General features: G+C 47.5%; 1 protein-coding gene across 13 annotated transcripts in view; it reads left to right on the forward strand.

The window, feature by feature from the left end:
- The window catches only part of TRAK1 (trafficking kinesin protein 1), a 162,355-nt gene that overhangs the window by 122,534 nt on the left and 19,818 nt on the right, over positions 1-20,003 (forward strand). For 12 of the 13 annotated variants that reach the window (XM_038570543.1, XM_038570537.1, XM_038570538.1 and 9 more), the window contains 10 exons: positions 2,391-2,507; positions 4,702-4,802; positions 5,631-5,739; positions 7,891-7,969; positions 8,921-9,051; positions 9,774-9,848; positions 10,489-10,626; positions 14,261-14,337; positions 15,758-15,994; positions 17,186-17,502. In XM_038570543.1, the coding sequence (XP_038426471.1) occupies positions 2,391-2,507; positions 4,702-4,802; positions 5,631-5,739; positions 7,891-7,969; positions 8,921-9,051; positions 9,774-9,848; positions 10,489-10,626; positions 14,261-14,337; positions 15,758-15,994; positions 17,186-17,502 (1,381 nt within the window). Of the gene's footprint in view, positions 1-2,093; positions 2,252-2,390; positions 2,508-4,701; positions 4,803-5,630; positions 5,740-7,890; positions 7,970-8,920; positions 9,052-9,773; positions 9,849-10,488; positions 10,627-14,260; positions 14,338-15,757; positions 15,995-17,185; positions 17,503-20,003 lie in introns of those variants that run through there. The other variant, XM_038570547.1, reaches the window with a different exon arrangement.

Below are 20,003 nucleotides of genomic sequence, written 5' to 3' on the forward strand. Positions count from 1 at the left end.
AGACCTCCACTGCTCAGCTCATATGTCAGTGAAACTCTTGGATAAGCAAGGGAAGATGTGCTGCTAGTGCGCGGAATCATTTGGTGGATATATAAGAAGTTAGAAATAAAAACTGCCATTTAAAAAAAATCTCATACAATTCTGAATCATAATGCTAGAAGATTTTTTCAAGGATAGCCCAGCCAGTCTGCCCCACCACCCCTCTCCATCTAACAGATGAGACAACTGGGTCCCAGGGATATTCAGTCAGACCTTGATCTCACAGGTCTGGAGTTGAAGGGTTTGCCCGGAGCAGGTAAACCTTTGAGTGATACCCACTGTAAGAAACGCATCTCAGGTTGCGTTTGACTCAGTACTCAAATAAATATATGACAAGCCAGAGCATAAACGTGAACTGATGCCCTTATTATGTAGAATGCACGTCGGTATTTCAATTTAGTGCTGTTGAATTTCATTTGAAACAAAATATCAGTTGCCTTTACAAAAATGATTCTCAACCTACTGATGGTTTATACCCTATGTTTGGAAAAAGCTAACCTGGAGTGTGTGTACCTAATCCTTGTTAAGTGGAAGCCATTGGCCCAAGGCCCTGTTGTTAGTAGCTGGTCTGAAGCTAAGACTCCTCCCCAGCCTTTTTCCTGCTCTAAACTACATGTTCCCATTTGCCTGCTTTTTACACCAGCTGGACAGAATAATTAGTAGAAGCTTCTCAAATGATTTAGTTTTCCAGAGTTCTCCCCTTGCTAAATCCCTACAAGGGAGCAAGTTGAATCTAACCACAGTGGCAAACAGTCTCTCAGGCATGGGTGAGTCTGCATTTGGTGATGGCATCTGTCCTGCTGTCTGCACTGCCAAGGAACATCTTTCCTCTCATAGAGGCAATTGTACCTTTATTTATTTATATTTATTTTTAAAAATATTGTACTTATTTATTCACAAGAGACATAGAGAGAGGCAGACATAGCCAGAGGGAGAAGCAGGCTCCCTGTGGGGAGTCTGATGTGGGACTTGATCCCAGGACCCTGGGATCATGCCCTGAGCCGAAGGCAGTTGCTCAACTGCTGAGCCACCCAGGCATCCCTATTTATTTATTTTTTAAAAAGATTTGTGTATTTATTTTAGATACACACAAGCAGAGGGGGAGTGGCAGAGGGAGAGGGAGAGAATCTCAAGCAGTCTCCCTGCTGAGCATGGAGCCCAGCACTGGGCTCAACCTCATGACCCTGAGATCATGACCTCGGCCAAAATCAGGATTTGGTTGCCCAACTGACTGAACCACCCAGGCGCCCCAGCAGCTGTACCTTTTATATGCCACTAACGATCTTCCTTTGTGTACCACTCTGCTACGTATAAGTGATGTCATCAGCTGAACTAACAGAAACTTCTGTTTTTAACACAGTCTTTGTCTCTGAAGTAGGGCAATTTTATGCATTATCTCCATTTTGAAAGTATTTAAAAAAATTTTTTTAAGTTTGTTATTATTTTTAGTAATCTCTACCCACATATAGGGCTCAACCCCACGACCCTGTGATCAAAAGTTGCACGTTCCTCCCACTGAGCCAGCCAGGCACCACTTGAAAGTATTTTTTTAAAGTAAATCTCAGTAGGGGCACCTGCGTGGCTCAGCTGGTTGAGCATCCAACTCTTGGTTTCGGCTCAGGTCATTAGAATCGAGCCCCCTGTTGGGCTCCATGCTCAGTGGGTGTCTGCTTCAGATTCTCTCTCCCTCTCTCTCTCTTGGATCCTCCCACTGATGCTCTTTTTCTACCAAATAAATCTTAAAATAATAATAAAAATAAACCCAAATAGCCTCCATTGAGTAAAAGAAACATGCTCTTGTATTTCAGAGTAACTTTACGTTTTTGTTTCATATGAAGTAAATATAGGGAGCTCAGTAAATTCCTGCTTCATATGTTCTAAGAAGCCTGCCTCCCTGCGTCAGCTCTTGGCTCTATTGCAAAAGCATTGTGAAATTTCTGTGCTCGCTCATTCAACCAACAAGCAGTTAACTGAATATTTCCACGTGCCAGGCCCTGGCAATACAATAGCCCAGTGCTCAGGTGGACAGATTATCAAGTGATTTCACAGATGCCAAAAGCAACTGCAGAGAAATGCTTTGGAAAGCATGTTTCTCCCATAGGAACAGAGACTTGTTTTCATTGGATTTAAAGCTTGCCTCCCATTGCCTGAGGTCTGCGTAGCTCTACATTACGTGGGCAGAGCGTTTCCCTTCTCTGAACAGGTATCAAAGGTGGGTGCATGGATGGTGAATTGTTAATACCTTTGTTATTTCTAAATGCCCTGTTTTCCTCAGTTGACACTGAGCACTCCTGGCTCCTTCAGGAAACACAGGTGTTTTGAATGTCTATTCTCCCTTTTGCCTTTCATAGAAAGAGCGGGATTTAGAACTGGCTGCTCGGATTGGCCAGTCGTTGTTGAAGAAGAACAAGACCCTAACTGAGAGGAACGAGCTGCTGGAGGAGCAAGTGGAACACATCAGAGAGGAGGTGAGGAGCTGGTGGCAGTGGCCACAGCCGGGTGGGCTTGGGCTCAGCCCCCAGAGCCGCTCTTCCGGGACGGCTGCTGCTTCTATCCATGACCCTCTTTCCAGCAGTGTAGACAGCACCAGCTGGGGTAGGAACAGCCTTCACCTGCTCATGAGGCCGTGAGTGTCCAGTCCTACCAGGCCTGGACCAGCCCCAGTCCCCATCCCCCCAGAGTCCAGAGCCTCACAGAGACTGGGAGAGACTGAGCATGTGGAAGGAGCATACGCAGGCTAAGATGGCAGTGAGCAGGTGTTCCTGGGGCAGGTGGGCACGGGCAGGCCAGAGGGGAGCCCTGTCAGGAGGAGGCCAGCCTGTGCTGCAGAGTAGGGCAGCGGCTGCACATTCTTCATTCCAATATAATTTTATGTTTGTAAAACAAAAGAAAAAAATAGGCTACTGTTGTCCTGACAGGAGACCTGTTATTTTCATGATACAGATCTTGGCTGAAGGGCACCGGTGATCAGGGGGTGGGGTCTGAATGCTTAGGTCTTATCTTAAGTGGCTAAGGTTTCATAGGAGCAACACTGACTTTCTGGAAGGTTGTGGTTATGGGCAGGACGAGGAAGGCTCTGCAGAGATGGAGGGGTCGCTGAAACAAGGCTTAGCAGTTAGAGCCAGGCCCTCCTTTGTAGTTTTTTTCCCATCATCCTGTTCTTGTAACTGCACATTTTAGCTGTGAGGATCTTCACTTGACTTTCTTCTTCTCCTGGTTTCTTCTCCCTTATTTTCTACCAGAAACTTTCTAAGTGGGAGGGGATACCCTTACTCTTGTCTCTTAGATATATTCAGACTTTTCCCCCTTAAAGCTGTTCCCAGCCATCGTGTCTGGGTTTAATAATGGTTTTAATATTGATGAAACAGGGTTGCCAGTGTATAAGAAAAGTTTTCATCCTGGGCTTCCTTTGAAAGATGATACAGTAGAATATGGTTGAGTTTTGGAGAAGTCAACCCCTGTTTCCCTTGTCCCCAGCATCATGACCTGAATTTCCCTTCTCTCAGGCATTAGAGTGTGCCAGGTCAACCTAGTTTTCTGAGCAGAGAAACATGCCACCTGGGAACCAGTAAACGGTCACCCATTGTCTGTCACATGCTTTTCCTCTACATTATTGCCCTTGTGTGGGGCTTCCTCACCTCCTACAAACAGCACCCAAATCTTTGGACGTGGAAATGCCTCTTTTTTCTTGGAAAAGCTTTGAAATTAGAAACTGTAATATGTTCCCCTTGAGCACATAATGACACACATCATTAAACTGTCAGTCTAGATGTTGAAACTAAAGCTTTTGTGCAGATAAAATTTTCTTCTCTGTGGAAGTCATAAATACTGTGTTGTGTAGGAAAGCTGGAATAAACCATAGACCCCAAATCAAATTAGAGGCAAAGAATTAAATTGTAATTCTTGCTCACAGCACTAGTTCTTTGTTCATCAGTTGTGAGTGGTGAAAGGGAAGTGAAAAATTTTATGGCATAGGTTTGTTTGCTTAAGATGTTAAGCATAAATAAGGCAGTTTGCAAAAACTGACCTAGCAGTATCAGTCTGGCCACTTCCTGATGACTGCGTCCTTTCTCCCTATGTCTGAAATTGCTATCTTATGATCACTGAGTACAGAGCAGAGTCTGGCCAGGCTTGGCTCAGAGCCCTGTGAGGGTGTAGCAGTCACAGGGTGAGGCTGTGAGTGTGCCGAGTGTGCCAGCAAGGGTGGATGAGCTGCTTGTAGCTGCCCACCCAGAGCTGGCATTGCCAGGGGCCCAGTCCAGGGTGGCATTTGGTTTCAGCAGAAGTGAATGGCCTCTTCTTTCATTTGATAACAGGATCTTTTTCTCCGGCCATTTGCCCAGCTGGTCATCTGGCTACTTGCAAAGCCCATATGCTATATTGTCTTTCCCTCCTCCCCACCCAACATCATTCCAGAGCCTTCTAGTCTCCTCTCACCTCCTCTCTGAACCCAAGTAAAAACCATAAATTTAGGCAGAGGATTTTCTATCAAAACATAGTTGACTGTGTTTTTCTTAAATGTGATCAAATGTAGCCTCTTATCCTTGAAAAGCACAAAAATCAATTACATGGCTTTACTTTTGGTGAGGAATTCAACAAACATTGCCACCCAGCAGCACATGTTTGAGCATGATGGAGGGGCCTCCTGTTGTGTCTGTACAGGTATCTCAGCTCCGGCATGAGCTGTCCATGAAGGATGAGCTGCTCCAGTTCTACACCAGCGCCGCAGAGGAGAGCGAGCCTGAGTCCGTGTGCTCCACCCCGTAAGTCTCCAGAGGGCCATGTCACTGGGGCCAGGACACAGGCGGCTGGCTGTCATCCATGTCCTTGGAGTTACCTAGGCAGGGCTACATCACCAGCAGTAGGTCCACTGCTCCCAGCCTTCCCCAGACCCAGCAAGTCCACAGGCCTCAAATTAATTGTACTGTTGTAGCAGGACATGGGAGGACAGGGTTGTTCGTCAATTTCGGTTGCTCCGGCCTGGTCACTGGGCACAGGGTGAGCCCTGCAGTGAGAGGGTCATATTGGGTTCTGGAGCCAGAGGTGCCATGGTGGACCCTTGGAGCAGAAGGTGTGGGGGACTTCCCTGAGAGTCAGTGGAGCCTCACTTTAGGAGCATGAACTCGAGAGCCCAGTGGCCTGAGTTCAGACTGTTGCTCTGTGGTTTCCTAGCTGTGTTCTCTTGACTACATTACTTAACCACTCTGTGCTTGTTTGCTTGTTTGTAAAATGGGACTACTGCTAGTGCTTTATTCATAGGATTATGAGCATTAATTGCCTTAATCCCTGTAGAGTACTGAAAACTGTTCTGGGCACATAGGATGGCAGTGCAAATATTAAATAAATTTCTAGGCCTCTGGAAGTGTGTGTTTTCAAGTAGTTGCTTCTGCTGAATTGTGAGGCCATGTGGCGACTGCAGATCCTGAGCGGTGGTGAGGCTGTGTGCTGCTGCCCCTGCTCTCCAGGGGGCCCCTTTTGCACCTGTGGGTTTCATGGTTCCTCCCTGCAAAGGCCCTTTGTGCTTCCCTGGGTTTGCTGGAGGCAGGGAGCCAATGTCTCTCCCTAGAACGAGATTGTACTTTCTCTCCCAGACTGAAGAGGAATGAGTCATCGTCCTCAGTGCAGAATTACTTTCATCTGGATTCTCTTCAGAAGAAGCTCAAGGACCTCGAAGAGGAGAACGTGGTACTCCGGTCGGAGGTGAAGTGTGCTCCCTGCCTTTGTACCCTCTGGAGGGTGGTGGACCCCTTTGCCTTATCTGACAGGAGGGGCTGTGCCTGCAGCGTTATTCCCGAGGGTGACTGTAGGGGAGCCACCTGTGTGGTGCTCATAGCCTCACTCATGTGCTGGGGAGCACAGATGCTCCCTGTCGGTGAGGGATGGGTGGGGCTGAGGACTCATGGATCCTCTGTGTGAGTAGGCAACTGTGGCCAGGCCCTCCCCGTCCTCCTGCTCACAGCAGGGCTCTGTGGGTGGGGTCTCTCCATGGAAATGACATGGAAGCAGGTTGCTGCCAGTCAGATCTGTTCTAAGGGATAGTACGTGACAACTTGGAGACATAATTCTTAGACAATTAACTTAAAAAGATAGTTGAGACAACTTGGCAACTCATGCTTTTGAGTATTTCTGACTGGCAAGTCACTGTGCCAGATGCTTACCTGTTTTTTTTATTTTTTTAATATTTATTCATTTGAAAGACAGAGAACATGAGTGAGGGGAGGGGCAGAGGGAGAAGCAGACTCCCCACTGAGCAGGGAGCCTGACTTGGGTCTTGATCCCAGGACTCCGTGACCACAACCTGAGCCAAAGGCAGATGCTTAACTGACTGAGCCACCCAGGCACCCCTGCCTGTGTTCGGTTTGTTTGTTTGTTTTTTCAAATTTTGCAGCAAGGCTGGAAGTCTGTTACTTTGCTTGTCATTTACAGTGAGGAAGCCAGGACCCAGGCTGCTAGGTGTTTGATTTTCCAGCATGGCACAAGTTAGGGAATGACAAAGCTGGGATTTGCAAGGCTCTGGGACTCTGACCCCCACATTACTTCCCTTCACCCGCTGCCCCTACCTAGAAACACCGACGCATGCAAGTTTAGTACTTTTTGTCTTGTCAGTGAGTTGATGCTCTCCAGCCAGAGGTATGCTTTAAGTTTGGACTGCACACCCACCCGAGCTGGCCCAGGGCTTCCTCAAGCCCCTGTAGTAAGGCAGACCACCTTGAATTTGCCCCCAAGGTGGAAAGAGCCTCATGTCTGGGCTTATCAGGGCTGTGCACGAGGGAAGGGTCATGTTCTTAGACCTTACCTCTTCTAGTCCTCATTGACTAGTGGGCAGCACAAACCCAGAGCCACCAAGAGGGTTGTCCAGGCTTTCTCTGCCAGGCAGTGGCCAAGTCAAGAGTCCTGGCCAGAGCTTTCCTTTCCACTGTCTACCTCAGGTAAATGCACTAGTCCTAGGTATGCAGTAATTTGTCCCCCTGTCAGAGGGTTCACCTAAAGCACGTGGAAGGAACCTAATTCCAGCTACAGATTCCACATCAGTTTTCAGGAGTGTAGTGTCTCCCAGGGGCCAGGGCCTGAGGGCTCAGAGATACCCCTTCTCTGCCTTGGATACTTTCTTTTCTTTCCTTTTTTTTAAAAAAAGATTTTATTCATTCATGAGACAGAAAGAGGCAGAGAGAGACTGATTTTGGACTCAATCCCAGAATCCTGGGATCATGACCTGAGCCAATGGCAGACACTCAACCACTGAGCCACCCAGGTGTCCCTCGGATATTTTCTTCTTTGGATCTCTGTTTTCCAACCTTGTCAGCTGGCTATCCAGAGTCCTGAGATAGCTCTTGGGATTCTGGATTTTAATGCTTTGGTCTTGTACCTTGTCTTTACTAAGTGAATACAGTAGATCTAACTCTGACTCAGACCTCCTAGGACGGTAGTGCCTTGCATAAAGCAGGTACATGACAAGTGTTAGCTATTCCTGTGGTCATCCTTAGAATGCCTGTGGTTGGAAGAGCTGAGTCTTAGACCCGCTGGAGTCACAAAGGTCCATGTCTATGAGCTGGGACAGACACCAGTAGACATGAGGGTGGCACTTGCAGAGCGCGTATCCCCTTGTGTGGCGCCCTCTGGTGGTACACATTTTTCAGCTGTTTGGCTTTGAGGATTGGTGATTCCTTACCTGAGCAGGGCATTTTGATGAGCTTCCTGTATTTGAGGGTGTAATGGATGGCGGGGAGGGGAGGGGGGGGACGGAAGGCAGCTTCCTGGACTCCAGTTTATCCTTGCCCCGGGCCCCAAGCCTTGCCCACCCTACCCGTTCAGCTGTGAATGTGGGGCCTCTGACCTGAGCCTTGTCCACAGGCCTGCCAACTGAAGACGGAGACCATTACCTACGAAGAGAAGGAACAGCAGCTGGTCAACGACTGCGTGAAGGAGCTGAGTATGTCCTGGTCCTCTTGCTCCACCCTCACCGCCTCTTTTTACTTTCTGCCATCTTGTGAGCAGATTTGTATGCAGTGCAGTCTCCCTGGTGGCTTGGGCTCCGTAGCACTTTTTCTGAAAACTAGAGTTTTCTCCTGACCTTGCGTGGCAGCCCTCACTCTGACTCGTGAGAAATTGGGTGCTAGGTTGTCAGCCATGTGTTGTCCTAATTTCTCACCGAGATGGACAGTTAATTTTGATTTCGGCTTTCTACTGGAATACCGGAGTTATGTGATACCCAAGTTAAGCCCAGTTATAGAGTTCTCATGTCCCTGTGCAAAAACTAATCAATTATGGTTTCTCGTAACTGACATGTGAAGGTTGAGGCCAGAGTTCTCCACTTTGCAGGACAAGTACCTTTCCCACCTTCTCTATCATCAGTTTACAAGTTAAGACAAAAGGGCAGACAGCATTTTGAGTTTCAGCAAGACACTTAATAAATGAAACACACCCTGTGGTCCAATCTAGTAAAATGAGTTATGACCCTGAATATGGGTGGAAAACACCCAAGGGAATTATACTGTGCAGGCAGCAGTTCCTTCTAGAACAGGGCGCAGCAGGGATTCCTGTTAATGATGTGGATCTGTTCATGCATGACTGTGGGGATTGGGGCACCTTTGTGTGGTGTGGTATCTCCCGACTGACGCCCAAAACTTACCTGACTTCCTCTAAGGGAAGTAGCCTTGGTCCGTGGGGTTGGGCTCCCCACACTGGGCCTGGGAGCCACACCTGGGGGCCTGCTCCTTCTCTTGACAGAGCCCATGCAGGAAAACAGAGGCTGTTCCTTCTTCACTCTCCGCTCTCCACTCCTCCCCCTGCCTGGTAAAAAAGATACTTTTTCTTGTGCAAACCACAAAGAAACCATTCTCTTTGGCTCTAACTTCCTCTTGTTGTCATTTCTTGGTTAAAGGGGATGCCAATGTGCAGATTGCCAGTATCTCAGAGGAGCTGGCTAAGAAGACCGAAGATGCTGCCCGCCAGCAAGAGGAGATCACACACCTGCTGTCGCAGATAGTTGACTTGCAGAAGAAGGCAAAAGCTGTAAGGCTTCTGTTTCTCGGGTTGATGCAGTTGGCATTTGCCCCTGAAGACTGTGCCCTTTGGTTTCATAGTTTAGGAGTTTGTCCTGCCCCTTTGGAGAAAAGGCTTATTAGCAAAATCAATAGAATAGAGCTCATTGCCCTGAACTGGGGAGGGATCATATAACCACTGATCTCCTAAAAATAATCTGCACATTAATAGAATTCGTTAAGAAAGGTGCTGAGCTGCAGAGTTCTGAAATTTAACTCATGAATTTTCTGGTCTAGGATTTGTTTTTACACAGTGTACCTAGTGTGTTCTGCTGCAGAATAATTTCCCCTTTAGATTTAAGATGGAGCAGCAGGAAAACAACAAAACAGAATTTAGGTTCCCATGTCAGGCCTTTGCTAGAAGCATGAGGTGAAGTGTGCCTGGGTCGGGGCCGTGTCTATGGAGGCGGGCATAAGGCGGGGATACAGAATGGACTAATTTCTCACCGAGATGGACAGTTAATTTTGATTTCGGCTTTCTACTGGAATACCGGAGTTATGTGATACCCAAGTTAAGCCCAGATGTAGGAAAGGCTGCCTTCAAAATTACGTAAAAGGCAAAATTTTACTCTGGCCTAAAAGTTTCATCATGGAGGTGTGGTAGGATCGGAACAGATTAGTAGTGAGAGGAAAGCAGTGAGATGTCTCTAAGTATCTTAAAAGAGAAGCTGAGTGGCCTTTGCCATGTTGCAGTGCGCGGTGGAAAATGAAGAGCTGGTCCAGCACCTGGGGGCTGCTAAGGATGCCCAGCGGCAGCTCACGGCCGAGGTGAGTGGCTCCTCTCATCCCACTTTCACCAGGCCCTTCCCAGTTCGTGCCATCAGCCTCCCTCTGCTGGGCCCCGCTCTCAGGGTCATGTCCACCTCACTAGCTGTTTTTAATTCTGAATCAAAAGTCATTCTTACTCGTAAATTCCTGGGAGGCCGGGCCCTGCACAGCCCGCCTCCTGCTAAATGTCCAGTAAGTGAAATGGCACAGGGTTCACCGTAGGAAGGAGCCCACGCAGAGATGTGGCTGGAGACGAGGGTGTGACACTTTGCTCTCCCATTCGCGTCAAGTTGCTTTTTTTTTTTTTTTAATTATTTTTTTCTTTGAGTATCATTGGCACGCAGTGTTATATTAGGTCTAGGTGTATAAGTAGTGATTTGACATCTCTGTACGCTATGCTGTGCTCACCACAGTGCAGCCACATCTGTCAGCGTACTACTGTCACCGTACCATTGGTCTTTCATCCCCATGATTTACACATTCCGTAACTGGAAGCCTATTTCCTCAGTTGCCCATTGTTAGAATTTGGGAGGTTTCTGAGGCTATAAGCACTGAGCCTCAAGTATTCTTCGGTGTCAACCTGGAGGCACAGGGCTCCTGACCGGCCCCTGACCCTGTGTGCCTTTCTGGTGTTCCGCAGCTGCGTGAGCTGGAGGACAAGTATGCGGAGTGCATGGAGATGCTTCACGAGGCACAGGAGGAGCTCAAGAACCTCCGCAACAAGACCATGCCCAACACCACATCCCGGCGCTACCACTCGCTGGGCCTGTTCCCCATGGTGAGTGCCCGCTTGCTTCGTGCCCTGTGCCCCCGCTTCCAGCCCACGGGGCCTGATAGGGAGGTGGGGTCTGGAGGGGAGTCTTTGTGGGTGGCTTCTCATTCTGCAGCTTAGATCTAGATCTGAGTCAGGGGCTTGTATGCCCAGCTGGTGGCTCTGTGACTACATGAGGCAGATCGATGCCTCCTCTGCCTTCCCTCTGACTCAGTCCATTTTTTTCTCCTCGTATCCTTAATTGGTAAACTTAGTAGGAACCTCAGATACTTGGAGGATGTTATTCATACATTATTATTTTTCTGACCTTATGAGACTACGAGCTATTTTGGCTTCACAGTGCATTCTAGAATTCTTAAATTGCCCATACAGTTCTGCTGGTTCTTTCTAGGCTTAGTAATCGTCTTCTTGGGGGCTTTCAATATCTGTGATCTGAAAAAATCTCTCTCTCCACAAAGAGTGGTGTTTCTATTTCTACAAAATGATTTCCCTGCACTCTTATTTCTTAGCTCTGGCCTGATCTATTGCATGCTTGGGCCTTAAGGAAACATGGTTGAGAAGGGGATCTTCCAGGTGAGCTCTCCCTGCTGGAGGTTCGCAGCACAGGGCAGGCCTGCTCTGCTGGTCTTTTTCCCCTGGCATTTGCTGAGCTTCCTCCTTGCATCTTCTCCTAGCCAACAGAAGCTCCCTGAAGGCGGCGGGGACCATGTCTTATTTGCTACTTTCCTCCTTCCCTCTCTGTAATACTCTATCTACTCGGTGCTTGTTGTGTCACAGAATTACACCTACTCAGTAGGTACGAGATTTGGATGGGTGGACAGACAGACGGAAGAACATAAGACCAAGAACTTTTATATTGAGGCTCTGTTTCTGTGGTTTCTTGAAACACCAAATCCTCCTTGAGGAGACAAGAACTTTTGAGAGAAGCATTCCCAAATGAGATATGAGTGGATGGTGCCTCCAATTTCTAAAACTTTGTTCCTTTGGACTGGTCTTGCTGTAGGGCTCTTTCCTCTCATCCTCCTCCCCACCCCTGTTGCTGACACTGCCCTGGCCCTTCCACCCTGACCCTTGTTTTCTGGTTCACTTTTTCTAAATCATGATCTCCTTTCCTTTTATATATCAAAATCAGGCAGAACAATCTCTCTCTCTCAACTTGATTGAAACCTAGTGAAACCAAAACGAAAGATATTAACATAGCCTTCCAAGGAGCAGATTGGTGATCCAGTATGTTCAGAAATCCCAGCAAAGGCAGCAAAGAACATTCTGTGCCCCTGATTCCTCGATCTGGAGCCCATGACACGCAGCTCACAGACTGGCCTATGTAGCGATGTATGCTCTCTGCCTCAGTTTACCTACTTCCTGGCTTCCCATCTTGGTGTGGTGGCCTCCTTGGGGCATCTTATTTCCCGTGCACTTAGGATTCACTCCACTGCATTCCCCACTCTCAGGGACAGACCCTGTTTTAAGACAAAACCATGACACAGAAAAGCCAAACTGAAAATCTACATTTGGGTTTCTTCTGCAGATTCTCAGCTTTCGTATTTGCTGAGATGGAGCTTTTGCTTGCCTTTTTCTGTAACTGTTGGCATGGTTCAGATTTTGAAGATGGCTATTTTTAAAGTACACTATGTATTAAAGGTATTTAAGGCACCCTGAGTGGTGCTGTGCCCATGTTTGTGGAGCAGAACGCCCAAATCTGCTGCTCCTGCTCCCAGCCTTTGTAATTGCTGAATCAAACCGTGAGTAACAGTTTCTGCCCGAGGAGTACATTCCCAGCTCTCTTGCCTATGGCAAGAGTTCCTAATCTGGGATCCTCAGACAGGGTTCAGGGGACCCATGAATTTAAGGGAAGTCACACCTTTTATTTTATTCCCTCGTACACAGTGTTACAGTGTTTCCTTCTCATATGAAGGTGGGCCACAAGCCACAGCATTATTAGCATCCCTGTGACTTTGTCACCAGCTAAAATCACAGCTGCTTTCATGGCGTGTTTTCAGTTGTAAGATATCTCAAAATCCCATTTGTGCTAATCTTCTCTTCAAGGTGGCAGTAATTACCAGGCCTGAAGCCAGACCCTGTGTGTTACTCCATCATGATTGTTGTTATTAGTCTAGTGACTAGTTCAGTCTATCTGGCTTCCTTTCGGTCCTAATTATTTTATTCAGTTAAAAATATTATTCTGAGAAGAGGCCCATGGCTTTCCCAGATTCCTAGGATATTCAGGGCCAAAAAAAAGTCATGGAGCCAGCCTGCAGCTTTCTCCCAGCATAGCCTTGAAGTTAGTAGTTTGGTATGTCATCTCTCCTACGTTTCCTCATGCAGAATTCCGAATGTAAACTATATGGTGAATTAGGGTATGAAGAAAAGTTAAACCAGCTTCAGAAGAGCTCACCCAAGGAACCCTCTTACAACATGGGTGATGTTGAATTGCAGTCTGTGGGTAAAATTCATAAAATAAAACTGCATATTTAGAAATAGGAGTTGAAAAGAAGCCCACAAAACCTTCCTGGACTCAGCTTCTTGCCAGCTCCTGTCATGTGTACCCACCTGGTTCCAGCTTTCAGACTGGAGCATTGTTCTTTGACCGTTGGGCCATGGAGGGGGATGCTCTGGAGTTCCCTTGGTCTGGCTGCTGGGAAGCTGTTGGCCATGGGTGGCTATGTAAATTTAAGTCCGTTAAAATTAGTTCAGTTAATTCAGGTTCTCAGTCACGCTGGCCATGTTTCAAGTGCTCGCTTGGGGCCTGTGGCTCCCGCAGCAGGACAGTGCAGAAAGAGCATTCCTATCATCACAGGAGGTCTCTTTAATTAGCACAGAGTTAGCCCTTCCCTCAGGCTGTCCTGAGTAGTGTCCTCCTCTGAGGCCCCAACAGGTGCTTTTCTGCACACATCTGGTCTTCCTGCTGGCATTGACCTGTGTCTGTGTGTGGGATTGCTTGTTAGGCTCTGCCTCAAAGAGAGGTGAGGAGTGGTGGGTCATTCAGGGAGCGGGGCACCCATCAGGCAGCCAAAATTGGTGAGTCTCAGCTTGGGCCTTCCCCTAACCCACAAAATCCACGACCTAGCTGGAGAAAGATTTAAGTGAGCTAACTGTGTGGGGACTTCATGTGTTTGGTGTCTTTCTTGGAGGAGGAATGGAGGATTAATAGTGGGAACTACTGATAGTAGTAATAGTAGTGGATTTGTAGAGGTGTGGGCTGGCTACTAAAGGTGGGTAGGCAATGGGTCAGTGGGAAGAGGAGCTTTTCTTGCTGGGGGCTGGGGGGCAGGAGGACAGAGGCTTGGATGATAGTGCTCACAACAGAGGTCGTCTCCTCCATAAAGTCCCCGCCTCTCCTTATGGGTAGAGTCACAGCTCTATGGTAAGGCCAAGAGACATGACGTTGCTCTCAGACCCTTAGCTGCCTGGGGGTATAGGGGCTTTACTCTCAGTGCCCACTAGGATGGCTCCATTCAGAATCCGCCATGGGGATTGCGTGGCAGGGGTTCCAACAGTGACGAATGTTGTCAGCCTGGTGTCATGGGTAGTTTGCAGGCTTCTGAGAACCTCAGTTGACATTCCTATGGCTAGCCAGCCGTGAGCCTCTGTTAGAGACTTGAATTGCTGTTCACCCAGTGTGTTTTCTGGCTTTTCTCAGGACTCCTTGGCAGCAGAGATTGAGGGAACCATGCGCAAAGAACTGCAGCTGGAAGAGCCTGAGTCTCCAGATATCGCGTATGGCCTGGTTCTAAACTTCCCAGAGACTGCTTCATACCCGTGGTCATCAAAACTAGCAACGTGTGGGCTTCAGACACCAGCAGGGATCACTGTGGTGCTTCCACATACTTGGGTCCAGATTAAGAGAGATAGAACACAGCCAGTAATATCCTCCAGTTCCCCTTACTGGATTTTAAAGATGTATTATTAACATCTTTTATTATTAACACCATTTTTATCTTTTCTTTTGGTGAAAAACAGTACTTTAAAAATGTTTAATGTCTGTTTGAAAAACAAAAATAGGATGCAGTAGGAGATACAGAGGCGGCTCTTTGAGGGGTGTGCACAAGGCCTCTGCTTCTCGTCTGGATACATTTACGAATATTGGCCTCTATCAACTCTCTTCCTAATGTGGGACTTTGCACTAGGCCTCCCCCGAGGTGTTTCTAAGGAACCTGTGGATCCAATTTCATTGTGTATTTTCTGTACCCAAAGCCCACAGCCAGAACTGAAATGGGATCCTGGGGGTGACCAGAGGTGAAGCTCTATGTATCCCAGAAGGAAGGGGCCATTATAGCAATGTGCCTACCTTTGTCTCCTTAAAAAGGAGCAAATGAGGAGGGGGCATCTGCGTGGCTTAGTTGGTTAAGCATCTGACTCATGATTTCATCTCAGATCGTGATCTCAGGATTGTGAGATCGAGCCCCATGTTGGGCTCTGCATTGGGCATGGAGTCTGCTTGGGATTCTCTCTCTCTCTCTCTCTCTCCCCCCCTCTGTTCCTCTCCCACTTGTGTTTGTTTTCTCTCTCTCTTTCTCTCTCCCTCTGCTCTCTCCCCCTCCCCGCAAAAAAGGGGAAAAAATGAGCATCAAAGGGAGGTTCCACTCTTAGAACTAGCAATTTCTAAAAAAAGATTCATGTGGTATTTATCATCTCATTATAGAAGTTTAAGACTTTGTCTTGCTTCATATATATATATATATATATATGTGAATAGTCAGCAAATACTCATTCTACAGATATTTATGGTTCTCTGTTATGTGCTGAACAGTGAACACTGCCCTCTTGGACTTTGTATTCTAAGTGATCATCATAAAAGAGGAAAAATAGCTGGGAGACAAAAAGCCCTGCTTAAGTATTTTTATTTGTGGGTCAAGCCTAAGGGAGCGAAAAGCATTGATCATCTTGCTAGCATCACCTTTAGGACACAACCACAAATTAGAGCTCTGAATTCAGTGGGCATTGAGTCTCTTGCCTTCCAGCCAACAGTCTTAAAAAACATGTGGAAGGCACAGGGTGGCAGGTTGCTTGGGGGCTCAGCGTGGGTCAGCTGCCTTTTGGCTCCTCTGATGGTAGTTTTTGGAGGATTGAACTCCACAGTCATTCCTGCATTTGTTTATTCATGGATATTGTGCATACCCCCTTTTCCCCCCACCAGTCACCAAAAGCGAGTCTTTGAGACTGTGAGAAACATCAACCAAGTCGTCAAGCAGAGGTCTCTGACCCCGTCCCCCATGAACATCCCTGGCTCCAACCAGTCCTCAGCCGTGAACTCCCTCCTGTCCAGCTGCGTCAGCACCCCCCGGTCCAGCTTCTATGGCAGTGACGTTGGCAACATCGTCCTGGACAACAAGACCAACAGCATCATCCTGGAAGCAGAGGCAGCCGACCTGGGGTGAGCCAACTGGGAGTTTTTACTCTTTGTGTTTTGGAGACAGGTGGTGTGGATCAGATATGGGTTCAGCTATCAGAAGAGGGAGGCTGATACAGAATTGCCTGAAAAGCATAGACCTTTCAGTTCTCTTAATCTGTTTTGCCAGCCCTCTGAGTTGCCAGCCCTTGATCAGAATCAAGGGCATATTTTCACCAGTGGAAGGATGTACAACAGGAAGTCTGCTTTTCCATCAAATGTTGAAGGGGAGGATACATGAGTATTTTTTCTGTTAATCCTCACTGTTGGGCTACAGAATGGATGTTTGTTTCAGGGACCGCTTTGTAGCTTGGGTGTTTGAAAGGCTGAGGAGGACTCAGGCTCTGTCCTGTGACCAGAATCTAGCTTGCTTAAAGGTAGGCTCCCTGCAGGTGCCAGACACACCTCCTGCCCCTGGAGTGGGCAGTGGGCAGTCCCTCTTTGTCCTGAAGCCCTGCAGACACATCCCCCCACAAACGCACACACACATAGGCAGCTGTGTTGTACACCCTTCTTCTGTGACAGTGAAATCGGTGCTCTGACCAGTTGGGTCAGAGGGGAAGCTGCTTGATCAGAATAGCTCTTTTAATTCCAGAGGAAAGAGAAATGCCTGTCGAACCAGTATCCTCTCTGGTGACTAGGACTGTAGCCTGAAGAAGCCGACAAGCCGCCGTCTTTTTTTTTTTTTTTTTTTTAATTTATTTATTCATGAGAGACACACAGAGAGGCAGAGACATAGGCAGAGAGAGAAGCAGGTTCCATGCAGAGAGCCCTATGCTAGACTCGATCCCAGTACCCGGGGATTGTGACCTAAGCCAAAGGGAGATGCTCAACCACTGTGCCAACCAGGTATCCATCCTCAGGGCTCACAAGGAACATGCTCCTGAGAACGGAATTTTTTTGCATTGTGGGTGCAAATTTTCATTACACCTTAGTGCTCTCCTAGTTCCCAGCAAAACACCCAACAGCGAGAACTAGTTCTTCCAGGCAGGCATGGCCTTGCCCATTTTTGCCTAAATTTCAGCGGCTTGCCCTGTTGGCTTCCCTGGCAACAGTCCTGCGGCCCCCAGACGTGTCCACCCCTGGCCACCTAGCAGCGAGGCCTTCCTCGGACTGTGTACCTTGCATGTGCCTGCTGCTGGGGCGCCGCGCTCAGCCCCATCTCCCTCCTTGCAGGAGCGACGAGCGGAGCAAGAAGCCGGGCACGCCGGGCACCCCGGGCTCCCATGACCTGGAGACGGCCCTGCGGCGGCTGTCCCTCCGCCGGGAGAACTACCTCTCGGAGCGCAGGTTCTTCGAGGAGGAGCAGGAGCGGAAGCTCAGGGAGCTGGCGGAGAAGGGCGAGCTGCTCAGCGGCTCGCTTACGCCCACGGAGAGCATCATGTCCCTCGGCACCCACTCGCGCTTCTCCGAGTTCACCGGCTTCTCGGGCATGTCCTTCAGCAGCCGCTCCTACCTGCCCGAGAAACTCCAGATCGTGAAGCCGCTGGAAGGTGATCACCGGGGGCCTCAGCCCCTCTCCACCCTCCTCGGCGACCGCCTGTGGGCCCTGATCCACCACCAGCAAGGGGGCAGCCTCTGTAATGCCTACTCCTTTTTCTTCAGAGATAGCCTCCCGCGATGCTGGTTTGAGTTCCTCTGACGGTGCCCAGCTTGGGCCTCCATCCCCTGTGGGGGCGGGGAAAGGGGGGGAGCGTGGGAGCGTGCAGGCGGGCAGGGAGTGACCTCAGCCCACCAGGCCAAAGAAAAGGAATGAGCATGTTCCCAAGAGTTTCCTAGTCCTCTTTCTTTTGCATTTAGGACCTTAGAAGGAAAGCATTTTGAGAGGAAGAGGCACTGATAACATATTAAAAAGTTAATTAGGTCGTGCCTGGGGTCTGAGAAGTGCAGAAAATCATTGCTGTCACCTCTCAGAAACGTTGGTGTCAGGGAGGAGTGCAGAGCAAAGGCTGGAAGTTGTTTATTCAGGGACCGCGGGAGAGTGATCTGCAGTCTGTGGGCTGATGGGTTTTGCTTCCATCTTCAAGTCAAGAGGGCGTGCCTTTCTTCCAGTGCCATGCGTTCTGAGTGAGGCTTCCACAGTCTGGAGCAGGGATGGCCATGGAGGCCAGTGAGTTCTGTACCTCCTTAAACTTGCCTTTCCCAGGGGTAGTCTACTTTTTGGTAGTACCAGGGACACCCCAGATGATTAAACTCCTGGAAGAATTCACTTTTTTTCTTTTCTTTTTCTTCCAGGCATTATAAAATGTCTTCCCTTTACTTACCCACTTACCCTGTTAAGAGCCACCAAGTGTTTGTATTTCTCATTTTTGACTCCTTTAGTTTGGAAACCCATGTGAGTTTTAGAAGGTATTTTAAGGATTTTTTTTTTTAAATTTATTTATGAAAGACACAGAGAGGTAGAGACATAGGCAGAGGGAGAAGCAGGCTCCCTCTGGGGAGCCCGATATGGGACTCAATCCCAGGACCCCAGGATTACAACCTGAGCCAAAGGCAGATGCTCAACCACTGAGCCACCCAGGTGCTCCTGTATTAGGATTCTGTTACATTTCTGATGCAAAGCCAAATTGGAATTTCTGTAAGGCTGCATTTCCCGTGTTAGGCTTACACATATATTCTTAGCTACTCCCCCTGCAATTTAATACCACAAATATAGTATTGATGTGCTGTATCTTTGCTCTCTGCCTAAAAAGAGTGGGATTTTTTTTTATTTTTTTCACCCCATAAGAACCTGTTTTCGACCCTCATAGGGGGCAGTATTATCCTTGTTGTGAATGTGCGATGTAAAATGAGGGTATGCTTGTTAAAGACCCAAGATTTGCTGGGTTCCGTAGTCTCCAGAAGAAGGAAGAGGGTGGACTGATGTTCTTTCTTCATGATTATTTTTTGATTGTATAATTTAGGCCCTTATTAGATTTCAGAAAAGGAATGGCTCTTTCTTTTTTTTAATTGTTTATTCAGTTGTGAGCTTGGTGATTGTTTCCTGATCCATAATTATGTCTGTTTTTCGTTCAATAAAATCTTCCATTTCTGCAATTTTACTTTCTGCCTTTCTTTTCTTTTTTCTCCTTTGTCTCTTAAAGCTCATTGGAATTTATCATCTCTATTTCGTCTGATTTCTGTATTTGACTTTGTGTTTTGTTAGATCATCCAATAATATGTCTTTGGATTTATTTTCCAAGCATATTGCAGGAAGAGATTTTTAAAAATTTATTTCAACCAATTCATCTTTTTTTTTTCTCTTAATCTTGTGACTTAGCAGTATTTTTTGTGTTAATGGAATAAGAGGAAATCCCATTAGATATGCTAGGTCAGTTTCATCTGTAGTACCCTGCTCATCAGGAAGCTAAATCACCACCATTATTAAGAAGTCATGTCATATCACTATGGACTGTAATACATCTCATGATAGAGATCCCTCTCCTTCATTCTGTAGTTCTCTGACTTCTCAGCTATTTAAAATACAATGCGTATTTTTTCTTCCTTACCTCCACAATTATATTTTGATTACTTTGTTTAATTTGACAAGATGGACTGCTGACACAGAAGTCTGCCTGACATGGGGTTCAATGTAGCTCTAACTATGGCAGTAGATAAGGGAAAGAAGGCTCAAAAGGGTAACTTATTTGTGAAATAGGGCTTATATCTGCCACACAAAATTGTGGTGAGGAGTAAATGTGATTATGCCTAGCGCCTAATGAGTACTAATTAAAGCTTAGGTTCCCCACACTTGCCCCTGTTTCAGCAGCTCAGGTCTGAAGGATGGCCTTACCAGTGTTGAGAACCCAAACCAGCATTGTGCTGGGGCCATGTTCTTACATCATCCTTTTCCACTGGCCCATTCAGAAACTGATAGGATTCCCTTGGTCTTCAATGGCTCAGGTAAATGTACCTGAGGTGAGGTCCCTGGAGAATGTTGGCTGGGATCACAGTAGATAGCCAATCTGGGTCTTCCATCTGTGTCTCCCTTACCTATTTAATTCATCTTGCTATC

This window comes from Canis lupus, chromosome 23 (assembly GCF_011100685.1).
Source record: "Canis lupus familiaris isolate Mischka breed German Shepherd chromosome 23, alternate assembly UU_Cfam_GSD_1.0, whole genome shotgun sequence".
Taxonomy (NCBI): Eukaryota; Metazoa; Chordata; class Mammalia; order Carnivora; family Canidae; genus Canis; species Canis lupus.